This window comes from Gossypium arboreum, chromosome 2, assembly GCF_025698485.1.
Source record: "Gossypium arboreum isolate Shixiya-1 chromosome 2, ASM2569848v2, whole genome shotgun sequence".
NCBI classification, from domain to species: Eukaryota; Viridiplantae; Streptophyta; class Magnoliopsida; order Malvales; family Malvaceae; genus Gossypium; species Gossypium arboreum.
Window position 1 is genome coordinate 116,737 of NC_069071.1, and position 24,257 is coordinate 140,993.

A 24,257-nucleotide genomic window follows, 5' to 3' on the forward strand; every position below is an offset into this window, starting at 1 on the left:
ATCAAAAGGATATAATGTAATTCAACATTTAGTATGCAAGTTTCAGTGTACTTTTACCCATACTCGGACAATGTAGCTTGAAAGAATAGTTAGCTTAGATGTTATTATACATATAAAGTACACACGTATAGATATGAAGCGTTTGCTAGAACCGAGGTTGAAATTTCATAGCTTTTTGTTCCCTCAGTGGATTTCAGTTTCATAGGTCCCATTTTCATCTTTTTATTTTTTAAAGCCCCTCTCTCTGATAGGCTTTTATGCTTTTCACTTTTGGAAACCATCACATGAGGCAGCGTAGGAATTTAATAATAAAAAAAAGGGTCATCCAATGAGACAATGGTCATAAAAACCGAGTATGAGTAGGAATGTTATTATGTTATTAAATATAAGAGAGAAGTGATGGGTTTCATTTTTTTATAAGTGCTGCTCTATGCGTTTCCACTTATTTTTTACCACACATTGTCCTACTACGTGCCCTCGTTAATTCCATTCCCATTCTGAATTCAACCAGCCAATTATTCATGTTCATATAACCACTACCTTCTGCATTAACTATAAATAAACAAAAAGAAACTTATTCATGAATAATGAGATGATGATGTTATTCATTATCATCATCTTTTCATTCAGAAAGTTGACGTTACTTAAGTTCCCATCTCCACCAATATATTACAATCAAAGTAAAAACAGCAGTCCAGAGGGTGCTGCCATTGCAATATTCAAGTCAACTTTGGGTAAATTACATGGTTATTTGATTTCAAAAATAATTATTCAAAAGTTTTTATTTAAATCATTAAATTATTTAAAAAAATTTATTTAAGACACTGAGTTATTAATTTTTTTTTAAAAGTTCAACTAACATGTTCTAAGCGATAATTCGGTAATTAATATAATAGATCAATGCACATCAACAAGTAGAATAACATATAGCAGAAGACAATATAGCAACAGTATAAATAACTCAATAAATTAACCAAAAACTTTCAAACACTAAAATGTGCATTTTGTAATTTTTTAAAATTAAATTAATATTTAGTCAACTTTATTACCCATATTAATTAATTAATCTATTGCTACGTCATGGTTAGTTATCACGCGACTATACTCAGCTTCCATGGTTGGTGAAGCTATAGTGTTTTAGTAAACGACAATACTAAGAGCAGAACTGTAGCAAAAATATTATTACATAAGTCACGTTTTTTCCTATCCATTATTTTTATATTCGACCAAGCAAGAAAATTTGATTCTTTTTCTGCCAAGGAAACTGGAAAGTTGATTCCTTGCAACAGCCAGGAAAGCAAGGGGGCCATTCTAAAAGCATAGAACAAAACACATACATACACACAAAAGAAAAAAAGCTTGAAAACCCCACCTTTTTCCACTACCTTTGATTTATTATATAAATATCCAAATGCGTTTTTATCTACAACTTTAACAGTTCTAAATTGTATTGCAAAGGATGCTGTTTTTGTTCCCCATACAAGGCTTTTGATAAGAGAGACTTAGCAGAATTTGTTGCATATATCAATATGGGTAATTGCTGGGGATCTGGTTCTTCCGATAGAGATGCTACTAGTCATGTTTACAGCTCCACCAATCTTCCTACTACCCCAGGTTAATTACTTGTTCTTACCTTAACTGTGTGGTGTTGTGTTTATGCTAGTTTTCTTTTACTCAACGGGCTTGTTTCTCTGCAACAGGTACATCAAATAACTGCAGCAACAACATGGAATCTTCAGTAACCAGTAGTATTAGCAACAGCAGGAGTCAATTCTCGGTATCAGTAAGTGAAATAGTGGAGGAGGAAGTACCAGATGGGCAAATCCTGGAAACATCAAACTTGAAAGTCTTCACTTTTGCAGAGCTAAAGGCTGCAACTAAGAGCTTCAATACACTGTTGGGCGAAGGGGGATTTGGTAAAGTTTACAAAGGTTGGTTGGATGAGAGAACTTTAACACCTTCCAAGGTTGGCTTTGGAATGATTGTTGCCATTAAGAAATTGAAGCAAGAAAGTGTTCAAGGCTTTGAAGAGTGGCAGGTAAATGCATAAATTTCTCATGTTAGTGTTTATCTTCAATTTCATCTTTATCTTGTCCTTCAAGAAACGAATACCGGAATAACAAAAGGCCTTAATAATTTACCGGTCGGCCGGCCGGTAGATTCATGGGAAAAAAAGAAGAAAAAGCAAGATGCTTTTATCTTTGTCAAATTAAACCTTTATTTCTTAACCCCACCAAAGAAATTTTCTAACTACATGATGGCAATGCGGGTTCCACGTCTCATGTCTGACCTATTTTCTCATAGAACCATTGACTATGATCTGCAGCTCTAATGACTTATTATGTTTCTGTATGATGACCGTCACTTTCTTCTAGCTGTATTTTTTGGCAATTCCTTGAATTTAACAGCTTTGAATAGTCATATAAATTCAAGACTCCGTCTATCAGTGCCAGCAATTAGTATGGCCTTTTTGTTTTTTCCGCATTTAATTCGTTATTTTTTTGCAGTCAGAGGTGAACTTTCTAGGAAGGTTATCTCACCCCAATTTGGTTAAGCTGTTGGGATATTGTTGGGAAGATAAAGAGCTGCTCCTTGTGTATGAGTTCATGCAGAAAGGAAGCTTGGAAAATCATCTATTTAGAAGTAAGCTTAAGACTTTCGAATATAAACAAGAAAAAAAATTTCATCTCCATGGATTTGCTTGAAATCTCTAAAAAAATCATCTATTCATGTTTGATTTGCTTGATTATTTGTTTATGCAGGAAATCCATCAGTTGAACCTTTATCTTGGGAAACCAGGCTTAAAATCATCATCGGAGCTGCTCGAGGTCTAGCGTTTCTACACTTTTCTGAGAAGGTCATTTTTAGAGATTTCAAGGCCTCTAATATATTGCTTGATGGGGTTAGTCCTTATTTGCCTCATTATGCTCCACTAGATTTCAATGGATATATAGCATTTGAAGTAGACTGATAGAGCTAAAATTCAGTGATCATTCAATAGAACAAATGAATATTTGCCTGTCTTGCTACATTTATAATAAAGGAATCCATAATGTTACTTTTCAATCATAAAGTAATATCCCCATTCCGAGAGCAACACATAATGGTTTTGATTCTACAGCACTACAATGCAAAAATATCAGATTTTGGCTTGGCTAAATTGGGGCCCTCTGGTGGAGACTCGCATGTAACTACCAGGGTTATGGGAACATATGGTTATGCTGCACCTGAATACATTGCAACAGGTAATATGATGATACGCCATTCCATTCTTGATATATTGTTCGACAACTGCTAAACATGAGGCTACTCATTCAAATAGCATTTCACATGTGTGCAACAATACTTACTTGTGCAGTTGCTAATGTTAACGTTCCGATTATATGCCAACAGGACACTTATATGTGAAGAGCGATGTGTATGGATTCGGTGTGTTGTTGCTTGAGATAATGACAGGCTTGAGAGCATTGGATACAAAACGACCAGATGGACAGCAAAATTTGGTGGATTGGCTTAAACCAACACTATCCCATAAAAGGAAGTTCAAAACCTTTATGGATGCTCGGATTGAGGGCCAGTATTCATCCAAGGCAGCAACACAAACAGCCGAGCTCACTCTGAAATGTCTAGAGCATGATCCTAAAAATCGTCCATCGATGAAACAAGTTGTGGAAGCATTAGAAAGGATCGAATCACTAAACAAGGAAAAACCAAAGGAGTCCTCTAAATCCGGTTCCATTCATTCCTCAACTACACCTAGGCATAGACAACAATCTAGTAATCAGCGTCCCCAGTTTCATTCAAGGCAACATGGCACTTGAGCAGCAGTTCCTCCAACAGTACTAAAACTTGGGCTCAGGATCCTGCATTGTTGTTGAGCATTGGCCTGCAATGCAACATGTGACCAGCAGCTCACCAAGCTGACTTGCATTGGAGCAGAACCGAGAGCAGCAGCAACTTGGTCCATTTTGATTTATTTTGTTCAAATGTAACTTGTACTTAAAGTCAATAGGATTAGAACTTGATTTGAAATTGATGTACAAGCTGATATGCCAGCTTTCTTTTGTGTGTAATTTAAGTTTGTATTTCATATATTAGTGGGAGTAGTTATGTTAGTAGGTAACTTACTCATTTTACTTTGTAACCAATATATATTTTGAACCAATTACAATGAAGTGTGTTCTTTTTCTTCAAGATCTCTCCTTGTTCAAAAACATCCATTTTTTGCTTGGTTTTCCATATTGTTTAAAATCAACCTCATTTTAGTGTTTGTTGCTGCCAATGTTCCAACAATTGTATTATGGGTATTTGTGTTTTGCATAATTGTGTTTTCCCCTGTTTTTTTTTAAAATTAAAATGATGGGATTATCATGATTATTCTTTTAGAGATTTCTCCATGTATTATAATTTAACAAATTTTGAAGTCTTCTTAGTTCATACATATGTTTTGTTTTGTTTTGTTATGGTGACGACAATATATTTGTAAATGGAGAAGATTGTTGAATGTCTTAAATTTGCTGCAATTAATGTTATTGCTTCATCATCTATACTAAATGTTTTGATCTGGTTTGTTAATCGTAGGCTAAATCAAAGGTAAAAGAGATGTAGATGAGATCTTGATAAACAGTCTTCATTATGCTTTTTTTTCTTTTCCAAACAAGCCTTTCATGATCATACTATTATATATATGTATATATATATATATATATGAGAATTTGACAAGCTTCTTGAATCAAGTATAAATAGCTAGCAAACATTTATGTTGATGTTTATGTTTATCAGTTAATGTATGCCTAACATTCTTAATTTCTTTTTAATTATCAGCTTTCAAAGTAATGGTTTTTTATTTGTTGTAAAGAAGAAAAAGACAGTTTTTTTAACATGAACCGTATATTTAATTTGATAAAGAAGCCCACATCCATAAGTGCCCAATTACCGAACAACAATTTTGGAAAACAAAATTTCCATTTTTGTTCTTAGTTCCTTTCAATCAGTTCCTGCCACAGCTGTGGTGTCGCTGAAAATGAATGCAAGTTGGTTCTAATTACCAATAACCATCCATTCAAAATCCAAATTCGTCCACTTCAGTTCACAAATTTCAATCTTGATTTGTTTTTTTTATTCAATTTAGTTCTACTTTGTATAGTCTATAGGCTTTTTCAGTTCAATTAATTGATGTATTTTCCACGTTCGTCTCATGTCCTTTCAACCACCATTTCTAATCTAATTTCTCTGCTCTTTTTTTTGGTATTTTCCTTTTTCTAATATAATTCTTTGGTTCTTGATTTCTCATTGTTCTTTTCATTCATTCAAAGTCCTTTTTTTGTAATTATTTTTGGGTTCCTCAATGCTTAATTTTTGTTCAGACAACAAAAAATTTTGTTTGTTTCTTTTAAGGTTGATTTGGGTGGAGACATATTGGTCTCATTAGAGTCTAAATTAAAAAAAAAAAAATTTGGATACTGTTTTCAATAATCGAGATTTATTTATGTGCTATATAGGTGTTTGTAAGAATACTGAAACTGACCTTTTTTTTTTTTTTTTTGGCTGAATTTCAACTGAAATTTGCTTATTTATAGAGTAACAATAATATAATTTTCTCTACTGAAGGAGGTCAATAATGGTGACATCTGTTCCAAATAAAGTGGGAAACTATAGTAGCACTGGCAATGGTGTGCATAAGCTGTTTTTTGACGACATAACTAATTTTCTGAGGAGATGTTTATTTCGTGTCCTGTCTGTTGGTCCTATCCCCACTCACCTTGCTTTCATCATGGATGGAAATCGAGGGTATGCAAAGAAGCAGAATCTGAAAGAAGGAGAAGGCCACAAAGCTGGCTATCTGGCTTTAATGTCTCTGCTTCGTTACTGCTATGAACTAGGAATCAAGTATGTTACTATATACGCTTTCAGCATTGAGAATTTTAAGAGGCGACCCGATGAGGTTCAAAGCTTGATGGATCTGATGCTAGAGAAGATGGAGGTTTTGCTTATGGAAGAAAGCATTGTGAATCAGTATGGTATCAGGGTGTGTTTCATTGGTAATTTGAGACTCTTGAGTGAGCCTGTCAGGGTTGCAGCGGAAAAGGTAATGAAGGTCACATCTAACAACAGTAAGGCCATGCTTTTAGTCTGCGTGGCCTATACTGCATCCAATGAAATCGTGCATGCTGTGGAAGGATCCTGTAAAGAAAAAGGAAAGGAGTTTCGACTGTGCAATTTGAACAATGAAGCGATGGATGATGTTAAAGAGGGTGAGAAGATTAATGGTATGGTTGTGCATGATATTCAAGACTTTTACGAGGATACATCAGTCGAATTTCAAGGATTAAAGCAGGGTAAAGGTTGCAATGGGGCACCATATCATGCCTGTGAATCTTTTGAGTCTAACTGGGACCAAGTTCTAACTTCCAAGGCAAGTAAAAGTGGTGAATTTTCTGAAGGTTGTCGAAATTTGAGACAGGAGGATCCTGTGATAAAACTGGTAGATATTCAGAAACACATGTATATGGCAGTTGCACCTGATCCCGACATGCTAATTCGAAGCTCTGGTGAGAGCCGCTTAAGCAATTTTCTACTTTGGCAAACTTGTAACTGCCAATTGTATTCTCCTGCAGCATTGTGGCCTGAGATAGGTTTGTCACAACTGGTGTGGGCGATATTAAAATTCCAACAATCCCATTCCTATCTGGAGAAAAAGAAGAAGCAGTTATAGCACTTATCATGCTAACGCAAATTTGTATTTGCTAGTATAATTTATTGTCATATTACCTTGCCCTTAACATTCAAGGCAGATGAAGAAACCGAATTCGCCAACCTTAATACACAAGGCAGTCCACTTTTAGTTGCAGAAAGATTTGGTTTAGGACTGCCTATTTTCTTATATTTGTTGACATGAGAGTCTTGTCGAGTAATGTGATTCTCTTGGTTCACAAATTCCACATATGAATTGAAAATGAATGTGTTCTATCATGCTCTATCTTGCATTATTGGTCTACTGCTTGAAAAAGAGGGTTCAATTTCAGTGGTTCACCTAAACTAGGACTTGTTTTCAAACGACAAAAATGTCATGATTAGTTAAAACTTTATGGTTAACACACAGACAGCAAAAGTCATTAATAGTCAACATAAGTTGTCATTATATGATTTCATAATTCCAATGAAGAAATGGACTGTGATACAAGGCACGAGGTGAAATAACATTTATAAGTAACAAATGGAGGAAAAATATACTGTTTGTAGTTTAATGTTTTGATAATGGCAAAATAAAAATATAATCGAGGTATTGAAACTAAATGGACTACAAAAATATGTATGAAAGAATAACTATGATTCAGCAAGATGGAAGTTTTTTTATTTGTCATAGCATTTCAGAATATGCTATGTATATAATCAACGTCGTGGTTTATGCAAACGAGGACGGTTGCAGAAAATCCTGCCATTAGCCTTCACAACTGCAGCAATACCAATGCTTATGGTAGCCCACAAAGCTGAGAAAAATAAGTGTCGAAGATCGTATCGAGCTGCAGATGGCGAAAACAAACATTATGTCAAATTATCTTTTGCGGTAATGAAGCTATACGTCATCACTGGATTAAGAAGTCAACTAACCTTGACTCAGTGACAATATTGTGAAGAATAACCCTAGTGAGACCAAACAAAAAGCTGCTGGGAAGTGCTGCAGAAAGAAAAAAAATGTTGAACTTAAGGACTATTACGACAGCTAAAAGTATTAAATACAGATAAGGAACATATACAATAAAGTCACAAACAAAGGCATAGTGTGTGCGCGTATCTCTTTATGCTATACTTACAGCTACAGCCTCAAGGCCTCCTTTTTGTGATGGAGGTGTCATATCCCGGCTGACAGAAACAATGTAATGTCCTTGCAGGAGATCGATCGCATCCTTCATGCACATCACCAATAGAGGAAGTCAGTTTCCATATTGAATACCATTCCATATTGAATACCATTGTAGAAAAGATGGTCATCCCTTTACAACTGGTGGTCACTTATGAATATAAAAGGATTAGCTAGCATTAGAATTAGGGTAAGAAAAACGACTAAAAGATCATGTTACCTACCCTAATCCCACCCCATGCATTCAGACAGCTAAGAAAAGGTGACGGTAAACACAAATAGTTTGACATATTAACCTATTTCCTAATTATTGTGAGTACCACTGAAACAAAGTATTCATACCTGTTTTGTTCCATCAGAAAAGTTATTAAAATAATATCGACCAAGGGCATTATAAAAATCATTTAGGATCCCTTGAACAGTTCGCTTACCATACCTACAGATCACATGAAACAGACAGGTCAGACCCCATTGATCAATCCCAAAAGGGCACATAAAATATAGGGCTCAATGATGAACAAAAAGAGGTCAAAATAGTCATATTTTCAGAGATGCACACAAAGCAATAACTGATCATATTCAAAGTGTCCCAAGGCTAATCAAATATCAGTTCTAGATTTCACTATGGTTCTAAGGTCAAATTCCTTTTAACATGTTCTTAATATGATTAAGAACAAGATCAAATTACAAAAAGAATTCAAATGCCTTATTTTAACTTCAAAATCCAGATGCCATAATTTCTTAAAACAACATGAAATCATTCTAAAGAGAACTAATAAGGGTCACTAACAACTATGCTTTTGAGATCTTTTCAGCTTAAAGAACAAACTCATAGAGCAAAAAATTAGTGTCCATTCGAATTTAATATTAATGGCAGTATTCTCATACAATGATGGATATAGCAACTAACATTTTTTTAACTTTTCATCAGGATTTGGATGTGAGCTAATTGTACAAAGATGCGGATTAACACTCAATCGGTAAAATAAAGATGCAGATGTACCGGACAAAATCTCCTTTCAGTGCAGGAGTGCCAGAATATTGTATGCTTACGTCATCCCCATGATTAGCCCACACTGAACATGTGCAAACATTTAAAAGCAAGTTTAGTTCAGGAAATCAATTTTATACACAATATCAATTTATCCAAAAACAAATAAGCAAATTTATATATGATAGAAAGAGCCAATAGTAATAAGCAAATTATTAAAAGAATAAAATGGAAATACTTACATATTTTATACTTTTCATCAAGATTTGTGTGTGAGCTAATGGTTTCTTCAGCAGCAAAAACACCAATTCTCCTAAGCTGGAGTTCCAACATTTTCCTACCTATCATGCTCTGCAAACATAGATTAGCATGATTATGGAAAAGAAAAACACTAAAAATACGGGAAACAAGAATAAAAGGTAACTACATGCATGTATGTGTACACACACCTCTCCTTGAGTGTGTGTCAGTGTCTGTGTCTCCGAGAGAGAGCTTTACATTGCAACTTAACAACAAAAGAAACAAATATGCTAAGAGATAGCCCTCATACATCAAATTCAAAACTTTAAGAGTTGTCGGTTTAGTTACAGGAAGCACTATCAAAGGTCGGAAACATCCATCTATGTATATTTTATAGTAATAGTTGGCATTCATTGTAGTACTTAATACACCTCCTGTGAAATATCTTGTATTACTCTCATAACTAACAACCATACAGAAAGAACAGCATTCAAAAAACAAAGGTTATCTGTAGAGGTTTGAACAGGGCCTGAAATTGTCACAGCAGGGAAGCACAAGTTTGCTATCCGAAAAGACATCAGCCGCATGTATGTTGTGTCACGATAGAAAAAGCCAAGATCAGAAGTATCTCTTCAATTTAAGTGAACTTACCTGTGTAACATTGGTGCGGTCTAAGCAATCAATACAATTAGTCCTTACAACTCCAAGTTGCTCTTTCATTTTCTCACCCTTGTCGTTCAACAAGAGGTACCTATTAGTTTTGGACAAACAGAACCCAACATTAATCACTATATTTCACTTCTACAAACTTTTACTAAGGGAACAGTATACAAAAACCTGTCCTTGCAAAATCAATCAAATCAAAAGTGCACCAGGAACAGTTACCAAATTGTAATTCAATTATCCAAACGTACCCATTTTTGTCAAGAAAATCTGCAATTTGATCATAGAGGATCGAAAGGCGCTCAAAATGAACATGTCCACAGATCTTATGGAAATCAAAGTGAATATATCTGCAAGATCACAGGTCTTCGAATAAAACATAACTGAAAAAAATAATAATAATAATAAGAACAAGAAAGATTTAGATAAACAAAAAACTGTACCTTAAATCGTCACTAAGTATAGGTTGCACTGCACTTGCAAACTTTTCACTTAAGCGTCCCTCACCTCCAGTCTGGTAAGAGATATAGAGGCACATGATCAAACATTTGAAATAATCAATGTATCTTGTCCAAATGCAAACAACTCACTCTTTGCAAGGACAAAATCAGCATATTGTCAAAAGGTGTTCTCTATGCATTTCAAGAGGATTTGAGGATGTTTACTATAATAAATTACAATTACATACTGCACACCGATAGTCAACCAATGCTCACCGTGTTGACAAGATCGATAGCTAGTACAGATCCATATTTTTTCCTTAGATCCAGAAAATGCCTCTCAGCTACTCGTGGCTGCATAATATGCCATAATACCAGAAAAGTCGGTGACGTTAGAAGAAATTCATGTGTGCAATGAAATAGTGGTGATAAATTAATGCACTTACAGCTTCTTCAGGTTTTACAATCTCAAACTTAGGCTTATAAGTCAAATCAACAATTTGCTCCCAAAGAAACGGCATTGACCCCCGAACCTGTAAGAGGCAAATCAGGGAGCGAGTTTAAAACATTCTGATCCAATAAGTCACACAACATGAGAAATATGGCCCTCATAACTTGGACAGTAAATATTTGCGTACACCCTTATTTAAGCTTTCCAAGAATTATAAATACAGTCTCTTTGGACTTAGTTCAACTTTATTTCACACTAAAATAATGTATAATACCACTTCATGTAGTGAACTTTTCAAGCCCCTAATGGAGTTGTTAGGATGCATATTCAGCGTTGTGATTCAGAATCACTAGACAGACACCTTTCTTCCTCTTTCATATAACCATTCAAATATTGCAAGGGTAGGAGTAAGCAAGGAACATATCTGAACTTTTACAAGTAATCTTCTCCTTTAGCATTACGGACTATATACTTGTGATTGGTACTGATCTAAAAAAATGTAAGGACTGGAAAGGAAGCCAAAATTCGTAACATATTGGTTTTATACATAGAGATTAAAATAGTAATGACTGTTACCTGAACAAATGACGCAGTAAAACCATTCATCTGCACAATTTGCTCTGTTTCCACAAAATTTGCAACATATCCATCAGGATCAGCTCCTCTTCTCCACATTCGGGTTCCTTTCAAACGATGTAAATAGTAATCAATGAGACTAACTTGTCTAATAAGGCCTAAAATATTTGAATTTAAGAAAATGTACCGGGTTTTTAAATCATTTATCTATCATAAATCCATTTCCTATTTTTCTCCCAAGCTCAAAATGGGTGGGAAAACCTTCTGAATAATATTTCATACAAATGATGAAATTTAGAGTACAAGCATGATATAGAACTTACGAAAGGTATATATTCCATCTTAAAAAGGAGAATCTATAATATAACTAATCTACTAGATTTCCATTGCTTTTGCATCATCCAAAAATTGAAACCCTTCCCTCCCACAGAAGAAATTTGAAAAAATAAATTGCAGACAAAATAAGCCAGGCTAAAAAAATATTAAAGAGGCATTTCTAGCTTTGACTACCATTTCTCCGGGTACATCTCCTAGCAATCAATGTAATATCAACAATTTCTTTTCCGATGGCTGCTTGGAAGTTATGAAAACCTGATTAACAGTTAAGGGCATGCTTCAAATAGGAAGGCATAAAACTCAACACCAATAATGAATTAGTTAAAAACGGAGTAAGAACTTCTCATGCCAAAAAGTTCTGAAATTAATAGTTTCGCCAAGGATACTCCCTTGGACAACCGGAAGCAAATACGGATCAAGCTGCAGCCATAGAAACCAAAAGTAGTTAGCTTGTTAAAATGAAAATGAAGGAAATTTAGTGCACGAAACTGCAAAGCTACTCAAGAAAAAGACTCGCCTTGTTGTCTATAAGTACTTCCAACATATAATTGTTCCAAAGAAATCTGGGTTCTGCCTGTGGCAAACATTTGGGAACATAATGAAAAGCCTCTTAGTAACTTAGAGGCATCAAAGAATCACATAGAAATTTTGATGAATATTGAACACTGCACTAATAAAAACTACCATAAAATCAAAACAGTTTGAAGTTAGTGGCAGATCATCTAATAATCTCATAAATAGAAAACAAAGGGAGCAATCCATGTATTAGTTACTTAAATTTTGAACAATTTACCTGTCTCCAAAGAGGAAGCAATTTAGATTCATCTCCCAGATCATTTAATCGCTGAGCACTGTTGAATAACAAATCTATAATGGTTACTTTCACCATAAATAAAATATTTAAAGAAAATATAACAACTTATAAAAATGAAAAATTGAAAGTTACATAATTGTTAATAATTCCAAAAGTACCTAGCTTAACGGATATCTATAGGAATTTGCAAGCTGTTTGATCATATACTATTGCCCTTCGTTAACAAATTAAAATCTTGATGATTATACTGGAACAACTTAATGGTTGATAGTTAACTTTAGCATTTTAAAGGCCCAGTTTCCTGCTTTGTCTTGCAACATGCTATGTTGTCATGAATGTGCTTCCTATGTGATATCTCAAATCTACAGAACAAAGTCATATATAAAATCGATTCATTTGCTAGTGTGTCTAAAGGGAAATTACAAACCCCTCCTAGGATAGCTAAATATAAACTGCTTCGGTTGGAAGTTTTCCAAACAGTTTTTGCTCAACATGTGACTGTTTTGAGATAGAAAATTGCTCTTAGTAGGCATATATACAAGGCCTAAGTTTAGACAGTAGTCCACCTCAGCGTTAAATTGGTGTCATAAGAGAAAAAGAGACCACAAGTCTTCTCTGCAACTTTGAGCAGCCCAGCAAATTCACTCTCCACCTTTTTCTGCCAAATATAAAAGGTTCTTGTGTTAATCAATCAATTGAATCACCCTTGCGAGAAGAAAAAGTGAGGAAATAGCTTATGTACCTGTTCTGGAGAAGAGGTTTTAAGAGAATGATCACATGGAAGAATTCTCAAGGACATGACTTTGAATATAGGATGCCCCAAGTAAGATCCAACACATTCGCGCTCCGTTATAACAATTAAATATGATCCTAAACACATAAATTCAACGCATCAAATTGATTGGAGAGAAACCACCAGCTCAATTCTGAGAAGATAATCAAAACAACAAAAGAAAAAAGAAACCAATTCTGGTCTCATTGGATCTTGCAGATCCATATGCCCTAATGATCCAATCAGGCACTATATTTTCACTGCAATTAGGTCCCTTTCTGAAGGTTTTCCATTATGATTTAACCAAACCAATAGAATCAAAATTTTCATAGCAACGTATTATACCTGCAACAAGCTTTAGCATTCCAACTACTCCAAAAATTGTCTGAATCTTAGGAACACGAACAGAGCTGCATTCTGGAATAGCATCTATAGAACAGACAAATGCATCCAGTCAAACATCTAGCACTTAACGTAGGCATAAGCATAGCAAATAAGTAAGTAAAAAAAAAAAAAAAAAAACAAAAACAAAAAACCCACCAATGAGCTTCATTGAGGCATCAGCACGATTAATTTTCAAAGACGAAGCAGAAGAGCCATCGGTGGGTTCAATCACATACTCATCAGGAAATTCCCATAACCGCAGTCTTGTATATAGCTTTTGGCATGACTCTGCCCTCTCCATCATTATTGGAATTCTATTCCACTACAAAATTATATAAAAGGAGGAAAAAAAAAACAAACTTTGATGTAGAGTTGGATCAAGCTGAAGGGAATAATCGAAAATTGCAGGTTTCAAAAGCAAACCAAGAGAGGAAATAGACGAAAAAGAAAGGGGTACCCGGTAAAAAGTTGAATAAAGGCAAAAACTTTTAGTGGAGAGTGAGATCTGAGTTCCCTGGTCGAATAACAACTAAAGAGAAAGAAAGCCTTCTTTTTTTTTTTTTTGTTCTTCTTCAAGTGCAGCGTGTCTTCCAAAAAAAGTAAAGAAACTATAACGAGAAACAGGCAAAAACAAAGCCTGATAGATTAACGTTGTAGAATGATGTTTATGTGTTTTTTTTTTCTTTTTCTTTTTATTCTCTTCCTCTTCTGTTATGTTTCGTTGAGGGGAGGAATTCAAACAGTAATTGGCTAATAAAAGGAAAAGAAATAAGGGCTGGACGACTATTATCATGCCTATGTCTGGGGTTTGTATCAACTAATTATATGCTAACGTGGGTTCCATTCGATGCTTCCAATCCTTACCCACTAACGGGGCATCATTGGACATGGTCAATATCTATTGCTAACAATAGTATTCTTTTATTCCCTTCCTCCATTCTCCCACAAATTAAAGCCCTCCATCCATATAACTTATAACTATATATATATGTATTTTATTATTAACTTGCCTCTGAAAATGGTTAAGACTGTGCAGAATGCAGATGAAGTTGATGCCTTTGATTTCTAAATGCTACATTTGTTGGATTTTCTTTCTAAATATGGGAAACCTTTAGTTTAAATTTATATTTTATCTAATCAACTGAATCATAAGTGAAATAACAAAAGATTTGTATTAATCCATAGATAAAATTGTCAATTATTTAGTAGACCAAACTGTTCCATTTTCAAAACCAAAACACTTATATTATATAATTAGAAATATAAACACATCATTAGCTTTAGCTGTCGAGGAAATTAAGTACGCGAGAAAGCCATGGCCCATAAACAGCAAAGCTCCAGTGCAAACAGAGTGGGATTGTTAGGCATAAAATGTCATTGCACATGAGTCATGACATGAAAGGCTCGCAATCTTTTAGTTAGAGATACTTGCTAATACAGAAGAACTAGAGAGAAGTTGGCATTAAAAAGTAGAGGAATTGAATATTTCAAAACGTACACATAAAACAAAATAGTAACACATCTTGTTACAGACGTTTTGAGTCATAGAATTGGTATAGTACATGATCTTATTTCATTGCAGAATGCAAGTATTCAGAACAATATAACTAGTATATCGGCACAACCGCGCAAGGAAGCACTTTTCTCCATCTGAAAGAGCTGGGATTCCATCAATATCATCGATCAAATGCTTGGTCTAACATTGAGGCGAGAAGCAATCTTTTGACCCAAAGATTTGTCAGCCTGAAATCACACAAGACAATGATATTATTAAGCACTGCATTTCTTTACATTTTTTCTTCTTCGGCATTACAACAGCGCGATTATAAGCTACAATGTGATCATACAAGCAACCAAAGACATTAAAAAGCTCATTCTTTTCACATTGTTTATGGTTAAATAACCATGCATTCCAAACATAATTAAATTAGTAATGAAAGATCAAAGAATGAGAATCCGACCTGAGACCAGTATGAGATCCAAATGCTGCGGATCTCGTGTGTGACCCTTGGATCAGACAAGGCATCAATCCAGCGATTAATAAACCGTTCTTGCCTGAGAGACAGATAGACAAACAGCCAATATAGAATGTTTTAAGTAAATGTTTCTAGCAATTTCTTGTCCAAATTATCCCTAACAAAGTAAAGAAAAAAAACCTGTCAGCTGAAAAGGACCGGTATCGTTCCCCAGGCTGCTTAAAGTTGTTCTCCTTCCCAATAATGCACTGTGAGACAATAGTTAAGAAATCATAAACTGAAGGCCTTTGAGATTCAAGCTTACAAATTAAACTAGTTGAAATAAAATATTCGGAAACAAGTAACCTTCTCTCTTTTGCCGCTCAAAACGGTGCTAGGAATAGGGTGCTTCTCAGCATGGCGAACAGGATCGTACCTCGAAGGGAAGTAGTTCACCTAATATATATATATTCATCAATATAAATAAGTAACCAGCTCATCAATGTATGCTTATGTGCACAACAGGAAAACAAAGAGAAAAAGAGAGAACATATATACCTCCTCATCTCTATGCATAAAATTCATAAAACCTTCATGGTGATTATTGTGATGAGCACATTTGGGAGCATTAGCTGGAAGCTGCAGATAATTCGGTCCAAGACGGTGCCTTTGAGTGTCAGAATAGGAGAAGATTCTAGTTTGAAGCAACTTATCATCTGAATAATAGATGCCAGGGACAATGAGGGAAGGGCAGAAGGCTAATTGCTCGTTCTCAGCAAAGAAGTTATCGATGTTCTTGTTTAACACCATTCGACCCACCGGCTGCAATGGGAAGATGTCCTCTGGCCATGTCTTGGTTACATCAAGTGGGTCAAAATCAAACCTATCCTCATGAAGAGGATCCATTATTTGAATGAACAGTTTCCATTCAGGGTAGTTTCCGGCTGCAATCGAGTCATAAAGATCTTGTGTGGCATGACTGTGATTCGCACCACCTACTCTTATGGCTTCATCCTCCAACAAAGATTTTACACCACAAGTGGGTTTCCAATGGAATTTCACATAGTGTGACTTCCCAGCCTTGTTGATTAGTGTGTAGGTATGAACACCAGAGCCATCCATGTGCCTATAATCCTGTGGAACACCGATGTCATCAAACAGGAAGGTGAACATGTGCAAGCTTTCGGGATGGTGCGAAAAGAAGTCCAGAATCCTCCAGTTTTCCTGAATGTGGGACTTCGGGTTTGGTTTAAGAGCATGGACCATATCAGGGAACTTCATTCCGTCACGGATGAAAAACACAGGGAAATTGTTCCCCACGAGATCAAAATTTCCCTGGTTCAATAACAAGGAATCCAAAATAGCAAACAATTAACTTCACTTCTGATATATGGTATGTCTAACTCAAATACATAAACATATGAACATATATATGATGATACTTTCTCTGTATATGCAGTTAGCATGTATATAGACACATACCTCTCGAGTGTAAAATTTCACAGCGAAACCTCGGGGGTCTCTCAAAGTTTCAGGACTACCACGTTCATGAATAACCGTGGAGAATCTAACAATGAGCGGGGTCTGCACTCCAGGGGCACGAAGGAAATCAGCACATGTGAGCTGAGATATATCATGAGTGACCTCAAAGAACCCTTTCGCACTGGCTCCTCTAGCATGAACAACACGTTCAGGTATGCGTTCTCTGTCGAAATTAGCTAGCTTCTCCACCAAATGATAGTCTTCAAGGAGAATTGGACCTGTCATATAACATAACCGTTATTCAACCTCTTGATTTTATCATTTCATGTATCTGTTGCTTTTGCTTATGCTTTGACATGGGGCTAGCCCTCCCCAAATCATATAGAACCAACTGAAGAACTTCACTAGCAATACTGGCTGGCATGACATATCTTCAACTTCATATTTTAATGCACTAAATAGAAACTTTTAGAATCAACTTGAACTTTGAAAAAACAAATTCATTACTTTCCACACAAACCATAGATTGATGTTAAAATATTGACAAAATCAACACCTTAATAAGGCTAAAAGCAGTACATGTAAACTCCATACTTACCTATGAAAACACTACAAGGAATAAACATGGTAAAGGCACACCATGGATCATATATAATTACCTCTTGCTCCCACAGTAAGTGATGAGTTATTGTTCCAAACTGGAGCACCAGAATTGGTAGTCCAGAACGGGGAATCAAAGGAACTTGAAGGACGAAACTGCATCCAAAAATAGCTCCATTAAGAAGTAAATATAAAGAGGTACAGTCACAAGATAAAGAGGGAAAAAAAATAAACCATTTAATTAAAGCATTAAAAGTAGACACTGGAATTACATAACTTGACATTGATAATAGTAATACAAGCTCGAAAAGACAAATACCCTGCTTGGTAGCTAAGAAAATATAGGAAAATGGAGAAGAACTTAAAAAGTTTATCCATTCTTCAGAGCAACAGCAAACAAGAATCTTTGAAGATATAACTTTCTGAAATTTATGTAAAAGTTTCAACCATTATCATAGTGTATCTGCTTAAAGTTTCCCACCAAACAATTAAAAAAACCCAACAATAATCAGCTAAGCAATGAAGAAGAACTGCTTTTTATTTCAGAATTGCTACATATAAACCATCTCAAAACTGAAACTGAGGAAACAACTGAAGCTTAAGACCGCAATGATGTCGGTATTTGGTAATTGGTACCTTGTAAGGATCCATGGTAAGAGAAGAGAAAGAAGATAATTTAGTAACGTATGAAGGGAGCTCTCTGTTTCTCTTCTTATATATATATATCTGTTTTTAATGCTATAATTGCCAACAATAATATTCTATTTTATAATTTATGCATTTTATATACCTCCCAATATTGCTTGTTAGAATAGTTTTCTTGTGTAAATAATATATGACTTCTTATTAATTTGAAAGCACTTTTGCAATATTCTAATTGGTTATTTAGTCAATCGAAATTTTTAATAATAAATTTAACATCAGTTCAAAACTTGCGATACTGATATTGAATCTGAAGCAATTGGAGTTTTACTTTTAAAATATGAGCTTAATTCAACATGAAAAAGTAAAATTTCTCATCGATTTATATTCATTCCATGCTCAATTTCAAATTTCGAGCTAGCTTGTTTCCACTTTAAAACAACCCCAACTTGATATTGAAATTCATTTGAGAACTCGATTTGCTCAAAAATTCTAAACATTAAAATTCAAATTCAGTTCAACAATGATTAAATTAATTTTTTTTTAATTGAATTGGAATAATACAGCGGCATATGCTTGAGAAGAAGAAAAAAACAATGAAAATTATTATTATGTGATTAAAGATAATACAGAAAAATAATATGAGGACGTCATAGATTGAAATTTTAAGGCTACAAGGCCTTATCCTGTTTTCGTGGTCCTAGGGAACCCTGAGTCACCAATGGGCAGAAAACGAAGTTGGGTTCCTTGAAAACTGCGTTTATGGAAGTATTTTGGTGTTTAATGAAAAAATTCATCCAATTTTAACCAAAGGGAAAAAGCTCATGAAACAGCTGGTGCATCTATATGATAGGAATGGGCCAAGGAGAAGATGAATTGATTTCAATGGCTGGCAACGCAATGCAAATATCATCTCTTTATAGTATTTTGTTTTTGCTCATTCAGATTTGTGGCTGACAAAACACACTCAGCGAAGGGTGGACTATAGTGAAAACATACACACATTGACTCATAGCCTTACCTCCTTCAAGGAAAATGGACCTATGAAACCAAACACATTTCACAACCCGAATTCATTTACACCATTTTTCATAATCTAAGCTAATTCCTTCCTCACATTTGACTTTCAGAAACATTCTACACATGTTCAAACTTCGAACTCTCAGTTTTCTACATTAACTAGATGTTGGTAATAGGTTACTGACCAGGATTTCCCAGTAACCGTTCCACCGCACCACGAACATTTCCTGCACTGGCTATTAATGCCTGAATATTTTCTCGAGTGTCAATGAAACCCATTTCTTGAAGTTGGGACAACTGGGTGGCGTATAGTTGCTCTGGAGGTACTGATATAAATGGAATATTTGTTGATTAGTGGGGTGGTAAACAAAAGTAAATTGGCCAAACAGAAAAACTTGTAGACACTAACCATCTAATCTATTAGGAACACCCAAGCTGCCAGTTCCAAGTCCGCTAAACATGGTCATCAGTGCTTCCAAACCCATGTTGAGCGTTCCTGAAAATATTTTAAGATTATAAAAGTACTCCCGTTTAACAAATCGTTTCTAGTAAAATAAAATTTGTTTCTTGTCTTCCCCCCTTCTATTGAATTGGAACAAGCAAAGTGAGCATAGATGAGCTATCAAAATCTGGAAGACATCCTTCATGAGGACGGAATGAAATGTCGCTTCAATAAACAATATAGTAGTATAGTTATCGCTAATAAGAACAAGTGTGAATGGTGAAGGCAAAGAACTCCTAAAAACAGTAATAGTAACAATGGAACAACGGTTCTCATAACAAAAACTAAAATGATTTTTCGATAAATGATGTCTGTACCTGCACCTCCACCAGTCTGGGCAGGCTCCCTGCAAGAGAGGACCAGATTTAGAAAAAAACCATAACCAATAACAAATTTCTTAGATAATATCACTTCATTCTCAAGCATTTGGCTTTTTCCCCTCTTCTAGCTACTTTCCTTTGTTTATTATTTGGTGGTTTCAAAAATTAATTTTATAAAATATAAAACATTATAAGAAATAACACAGATACTTACAAGAAAACAATATTCATATGTCCTGTTCAAAATCAGGTTTCTGAATATTGTATCTTCTAAATAGTAATCTAAAATTGCTTTTCATCTCAAAATGTGCCGATATCATTCAAACTTTTTGGGGGAATAATGAAAATGATTCAAAGCATTAATAAAATTACATTGAAAACTAGGCTAGATAGAAATTGAGGGATGCAATTTGAATTGTTCCATAGAAGCATTAATTCAAAAGGAAACAAGGGAAACAATCATGCAACTCACTGGGTTGACTGTGGCCGACTAAGTTGTGAAAAAAGAGTCTGCTGCAAAGTCAATAGTTGCTGCAATAGGAAAAACCAGAATGGTGACTAACCTTCCTTTTGCAAACAATTTATTTTATATCCTAATTTTAACAACATTCCTAAACAGAAAGTTTCACATGAAAAAGATAACTACGGCCAAGTGGAAAAGCAAATAAGGTTATGCAACAAAAAACTTCAAATTTTACTTTTGCATGCAGATCAGCTTGTTGGCAGATAGAAACACACTTCAATATATTTTCATGCATGAGAAAGAGAAGGTTGAACTGCAGATTGGATACAATTACCTGCATCATCTCAGGAGAAGTCAACTGACGAAGAAATTGAGAGTTCTGCATCGTTTCTCTTGGTTGAGAATTAGATCCAAGCATGTTTTGAAGTTGAGGACTGAGACTAAGAACCTGCCACTGGCAATGTCAGAAAACAAGAAATTTTTCTCAAACCCCATGTATGTAGGAGAATATAATATAAGATAACACCTGGTTCAAGTACTGAGGACTGGACAGGAGGCTTCGCATCATTTGTGAAATAGCTGGATTTTGCATCAACTGATTCAGTGAATTAGAATCCTGCATAGCACCAAACAAGCCTTCAAACACTGGAAGACCCGGACCACCTAAACCAGCAGGTGCCTGTGGCCTAGCATCCGCACCGGGATCTGACCTTCTTGTGTTAGTTTGGGAACCTCCAGCTGCAAGATTCCATTCCATCAATAGTTTCTTGGTAATAATTCTCTTCCATTTTCTAAAAATGGAACTATAACTCATAACGATCTTCAGAAAGTAAATCAACAGAACTAAAGCCCAGATAACTGCTTCAAAGACAAAACATTTTGAAGAATGATTTGAAATGAGAAGGAAAGAAGTTGCAAGAAAACAAGAGCTTGCCTTCAGAAGAAGACCAAGGGTTTGGCAGTGGATTGGCATTGGGAGTAGTTCCAGAATCAGAGGTGGAATGGTTAGTTGACCCATCTCTGGCTTGGTTTCCCCCTTGAGTTCCCAGGAGGGAAGAAAACAGGTTTGAACCACCATTTCCAGTAGTCCCAGTCATGGTAGTTGCATTCAGGAGAGGCTCTTGAACAGTTTCATACATACGGCGAAGTATGTTAAATCCTTCAGGTGATGATTCAATATTGCTCATTGCTCTGTCCGTATTCCTCATCACTTCACGCATGAGCTCAGGGTTTCTTGCAGCTTCAAATGTTTGACGGAGAACACTTGGATCATTAAGTATGTGTGCAAGCTCAGGATTTCGGTCAATTATCTCTCGCGTTTGAGGATTGTTCATGATCAAGTTATACAGTATCTCAGGATTATTCATCAAATTCTGAACAGCAGGAATGTTCGATATTTCCCTCATAATGTTGGGGTTTCGAGTCAATTGCTGTTGTAATTGTTCAAAATTTGGGAGCCCAGCTCCAAATAAACCAGCACTGTCACCAAGTCCAGGAAACAGTGAAGCACCTAGACCAGCCCCTCCGGCTCCCAATGCCCCAGCATCATCTAAGTCAACAGCTGTTGTATTTGTTTGAGAAGTGTTCAAAGCACCGGAACCAATTGACCCAGCTGCATTGGTTGTCGGCGGTGGCGCTCTTGGTGCAACAGAACGAACCAAGTGGACAGTGTGATCTGCCTCCAAACCTGAAGTACAAAACTAAATATACCATCAAACTTCAAGAAGGCGTAACAACTAGAGGAAGTAACATCTGTCTACTCCAATATACGGATTAACTCAACTACATGAAGCGTAGCAAAATATCTGAGGGAATTAGCTTCAAAACATTCAATTCAGAATACTATGTTAAAATTCGGGATCAACAATGAATTCAGTAGCTTTATCCATTTATGCGTCCAATTACATCAATAAACGTAGAAGCAAGTAAAGTTCTCTGTTTTGTTTAGCTCATAAACAAAATTTTACTTTAAGAAAACTATAATGAATTCCAATTAAGGAAGAAATGAGAAAAAAAAAACGAAACAGAGAATGAGTTGATTGTACCGTAGCTTCGAAGGGTTTGATCGTCCTTCAAGATCCGACCTTTATAAATCAAACGCTGTTGATCGGCGGGAACACCGCAGTTTCGCGCCAGAAGTGCCTTAAAAGAATCGACGGTGGAATCCAGGTTGGTCTGAACGGAGAATTTGGAGCCGGATGAACAACTGATACTGACGGTGACAGCATCACCGACGTCTTTGCTGGCCGCTTCCTTAGAAGCATTAATATCACCTCCTCCCATAGTGACCTGTCCCTCACTTAAAAACCTCCCAACTTCAGCCACAAGCCTAAGCAGGGAAAATAGAAATGAATCAGTTGCAGAAGAATTAGTATTAAATGCAGTAGCAGTAAAGAGAAATGAAAGTTAGAAACCCAATTCCAAAGCAACCAATGTAGATTCTAAGAGACAAAACTGATTCGTTTAAAGTAAGAAAAACAGGATGAACAACAAAGACTGTTACAAATGGTTTAAAGTAGATGATATAGCGATCCATTATTTTCGTAGCCGACTTCACGGGGTTAGGGCCTTAGCCCAACCAGCATCCACAAATCAAACCCAATATAGGCTTTTACAATATTATCATAAAATTTTCATTTTATAAATTAAAATAACTTTTTTTTTACTAGTCTCCTCCGACCTTTAAATAGGAATAAGAGAAAAATACACTTCAATATACTTGAAGTCATGTCATTTTATACTGACAATAATATCAATATCAATAGAACGAAAGCTCAATTGACATAAATTATAATAATTAAATTAAATATTTTGTTAGGATTTAGGAACCATCAGCCCAAGTGACTGATAGGATCTAGATCTCCGACCTGAAAGAAGAATGTTGGCCTACAGGCATAGTCAGTTGAGGACGTTGCTGGAAGGTTAGATGTTCGCAAAGATAACTCGCGCAAGAAGCTAGCAAGAGAAGCTTATGTAAGCCTCATAAGAATAAGGTCGCGAGAAGAGAGCTCGCATAAGCCTTACAGGGATAAGATCGCGAGTTTTGTCCGTGATAGGGTTGTGAGCCCTGCAACGATCCCTACTCGTGACTGGTAGGTGCGAGGTTCGTTGGGGGAGTCAGTCTAATAAGCCAAATGATGCCAACAGAATGTCAGCAATGGGGACAATAAATGTTAGTGTCATCGGCCCAAAAGTCGAGTCAAAATAGTGAACTCTATTATGAGTTGTAATAATAGCAATAAGAACATATATAAGTACCCCTATGTTTCTCTTAATGATATACGAAAAAAATATTACTTAACATATTTAATTAAATTTTTAATTAATTTTCGATTATTTTCGGCTAAATCAATGATCGGATCATTTGAAATGAATAAGTTAGTTATCAGAAGAGGAGGCACATCGGCTGACCACAAACTTTAAAGCAATCAAATCAATGGGAGGAGTCGTATTTACTTCATTCAGTTTGGTTTTCCACACATAATATTTTTTTTTAAAAAAAGCCTATTTATTCGAGTCTTATAATAATAATATAATAATCTCCCAAAAAGAGCCCACAGTGGCAGTGGGAGAGCGCCTAGGAAGCGCCTACTCCAAACAAATCAAACTTCAAACCTTTTTATTCTTTCTTCTTTCTATAAATAACAAAAAGAATACATCTTATCAATTAACTAATTTTTACTTCTTTTTAAGTAAACAACAAAACATAAAAAAAAAATTAATTAGTCCTCAAACTTAAAATTAT

General features: G+C 35.4%; 5 protein-coding genes across 5 annotated transcripts; 2 read left to right on the forward strand and 3 right to left on the reverse strand.

The window, feature by feature from the left end:
• Nucleotides 1-1,223: 1,223 nt before the first annotated feature.
• Nucleotides 1,224-4,194, forward strand: LOC108466261 (probable serine/threonine-protein kinase PIX13). The gene is made up of 6 exons (XM_017766601.2): nt 1,224-1,614; nt 1,701-2,038; nt 2,508-2,643; nt 2,763-2,902; nt 3,122-3,245; nt 3,394-4,194. Exons 1-6 carry the CDS (start codon nt 1,530-1,532, stop codon nt 3,819-3,821), a joined length of 1,251 nt encoding a protein of 416 aa, XP_017622090.1. The 5' UTR covers nt 1,224-1,529; the 3' UTR covers nt 3,822-4,194.
• Nucleotides 4,195-4,940: 746 nt separating this feature from the next.
• On the forward strand, nt 4,941-6,936 carry LOC108488161 (rubber cis-polyprenyltransferase HRT2). The gene has a single exon (XM_053023166.1). The coding sequence runs from the start codon at nt 5,621-5,623 to the stop codon at nt 6,713-6,715; it is 1,095 nt and encodes a 364-aa protein (XP_052879126.1). The 5' UTR covers nt 4,941-5,620; the 3' UTR covers nt 6,716-6,936.
• Nucleotides 6,937-7,112: 176 nt separating this feature from the next.
• On the reverse strand, nt 7,113-14,509 carry LOC108459926 (phosphoinositide phosphatase SAC7-like). Its single transcript, XM_053023146.1, has 21 exons — nt 13,986-14,509; nt 13,685-13,850; nt 13,490-13,573; nt 13,115-13,242; nt 12,939-13,030; nt 12,352-12,409; nt 12,076-12,132; nt 11,945-11,978; nt 11,733-11,813; nt 11,223-11,329; nt 10,642-10,728; nt 10,472-10,549; nt 10,199-10,269; nt 10,007-10,105; nt 9,744-9,843; nt 9,095-9,203; nt 8,865-8,937; nt 8,204-8,297; nt 7,815-7,907; nt 7,612-7,678; nt 7,113-7,523 (listed from the first exon to the last, which is right to left on the reverse strand). The coding sequence occupies exons 2-21, from the start codon at nt 13,830-13,832 to the stop codon at nt 7,393-7,395; spliced, it is 1,791 nt and encodes a 596-aa protein (XP_052879106.1). The 5' UTR covers nt 13,833-13,850; nt 13,986-14,509; the 3' UTR covers nt 7,113-7,392.
• Nucleotides 14,510-14,984: 475 nt separating this feature from the next.
• Nucleotides 14,985-18,373, reverse strand: LOC108452378 (catalase isozyme 2). The gene is made up of 8 exons (XM_017750163.2): nt 18,202-18,373; nt 17,625-17,721; nt 16,966-17,243; nt 16,042-16,818; nt 15,850-15,939; nt 15,685-15,752; nt 15,490-15,583; nt 14,985-15,271 (listed from the first exon to the last, which is right to left on the reverse strand). Exons 1-8 carry the CDS (start codon nt 18,214-18,216, stop codon nt 15,212-15,214), a joined length of 1,479 nt encoding a protein of 492 aa, XP_017605652.1. The 5' UTR covers nt 18,217-18,373; the 3' UTR covers nt 14,985-15,211.
• A 750-nt stretch (nt 18,374-19,123) lies between these two features.
• LOC108479917 (ubiquitin domain-containing protein DSK2b-like) lies at nt 19,124-23,016 on the reverse strand. Its single transcript, XM_017782771.2, has 9 exons — nt 22,927-23,016; nt 22,558-22,841; nt 21,447-22,199; nt 21,039-21,250; nt 20,847-20,960; nt 20,522-20,580; nt 20,047-20,075; nt 19,637-19,723; nt 19,124-19,553 (listed from the first exon to the last, which is right to left on the reverse strand). The coding sequence occupies exons 2-9, from the start codon at nt 22,793-22,795 to the stop codon at nt 19,405-19,407; spliced, it is 1,641 nt and encodes a 546-aa protein (XP_017638260.2). The 5' UTR covers nt 22,796-22,841; nt 22,927-23,016; the 3' UTR covers nt 19,124-19,404.
• Between the last annotated feature and the right edge of the window lie 1,241 nt (nt 23,017-24,257).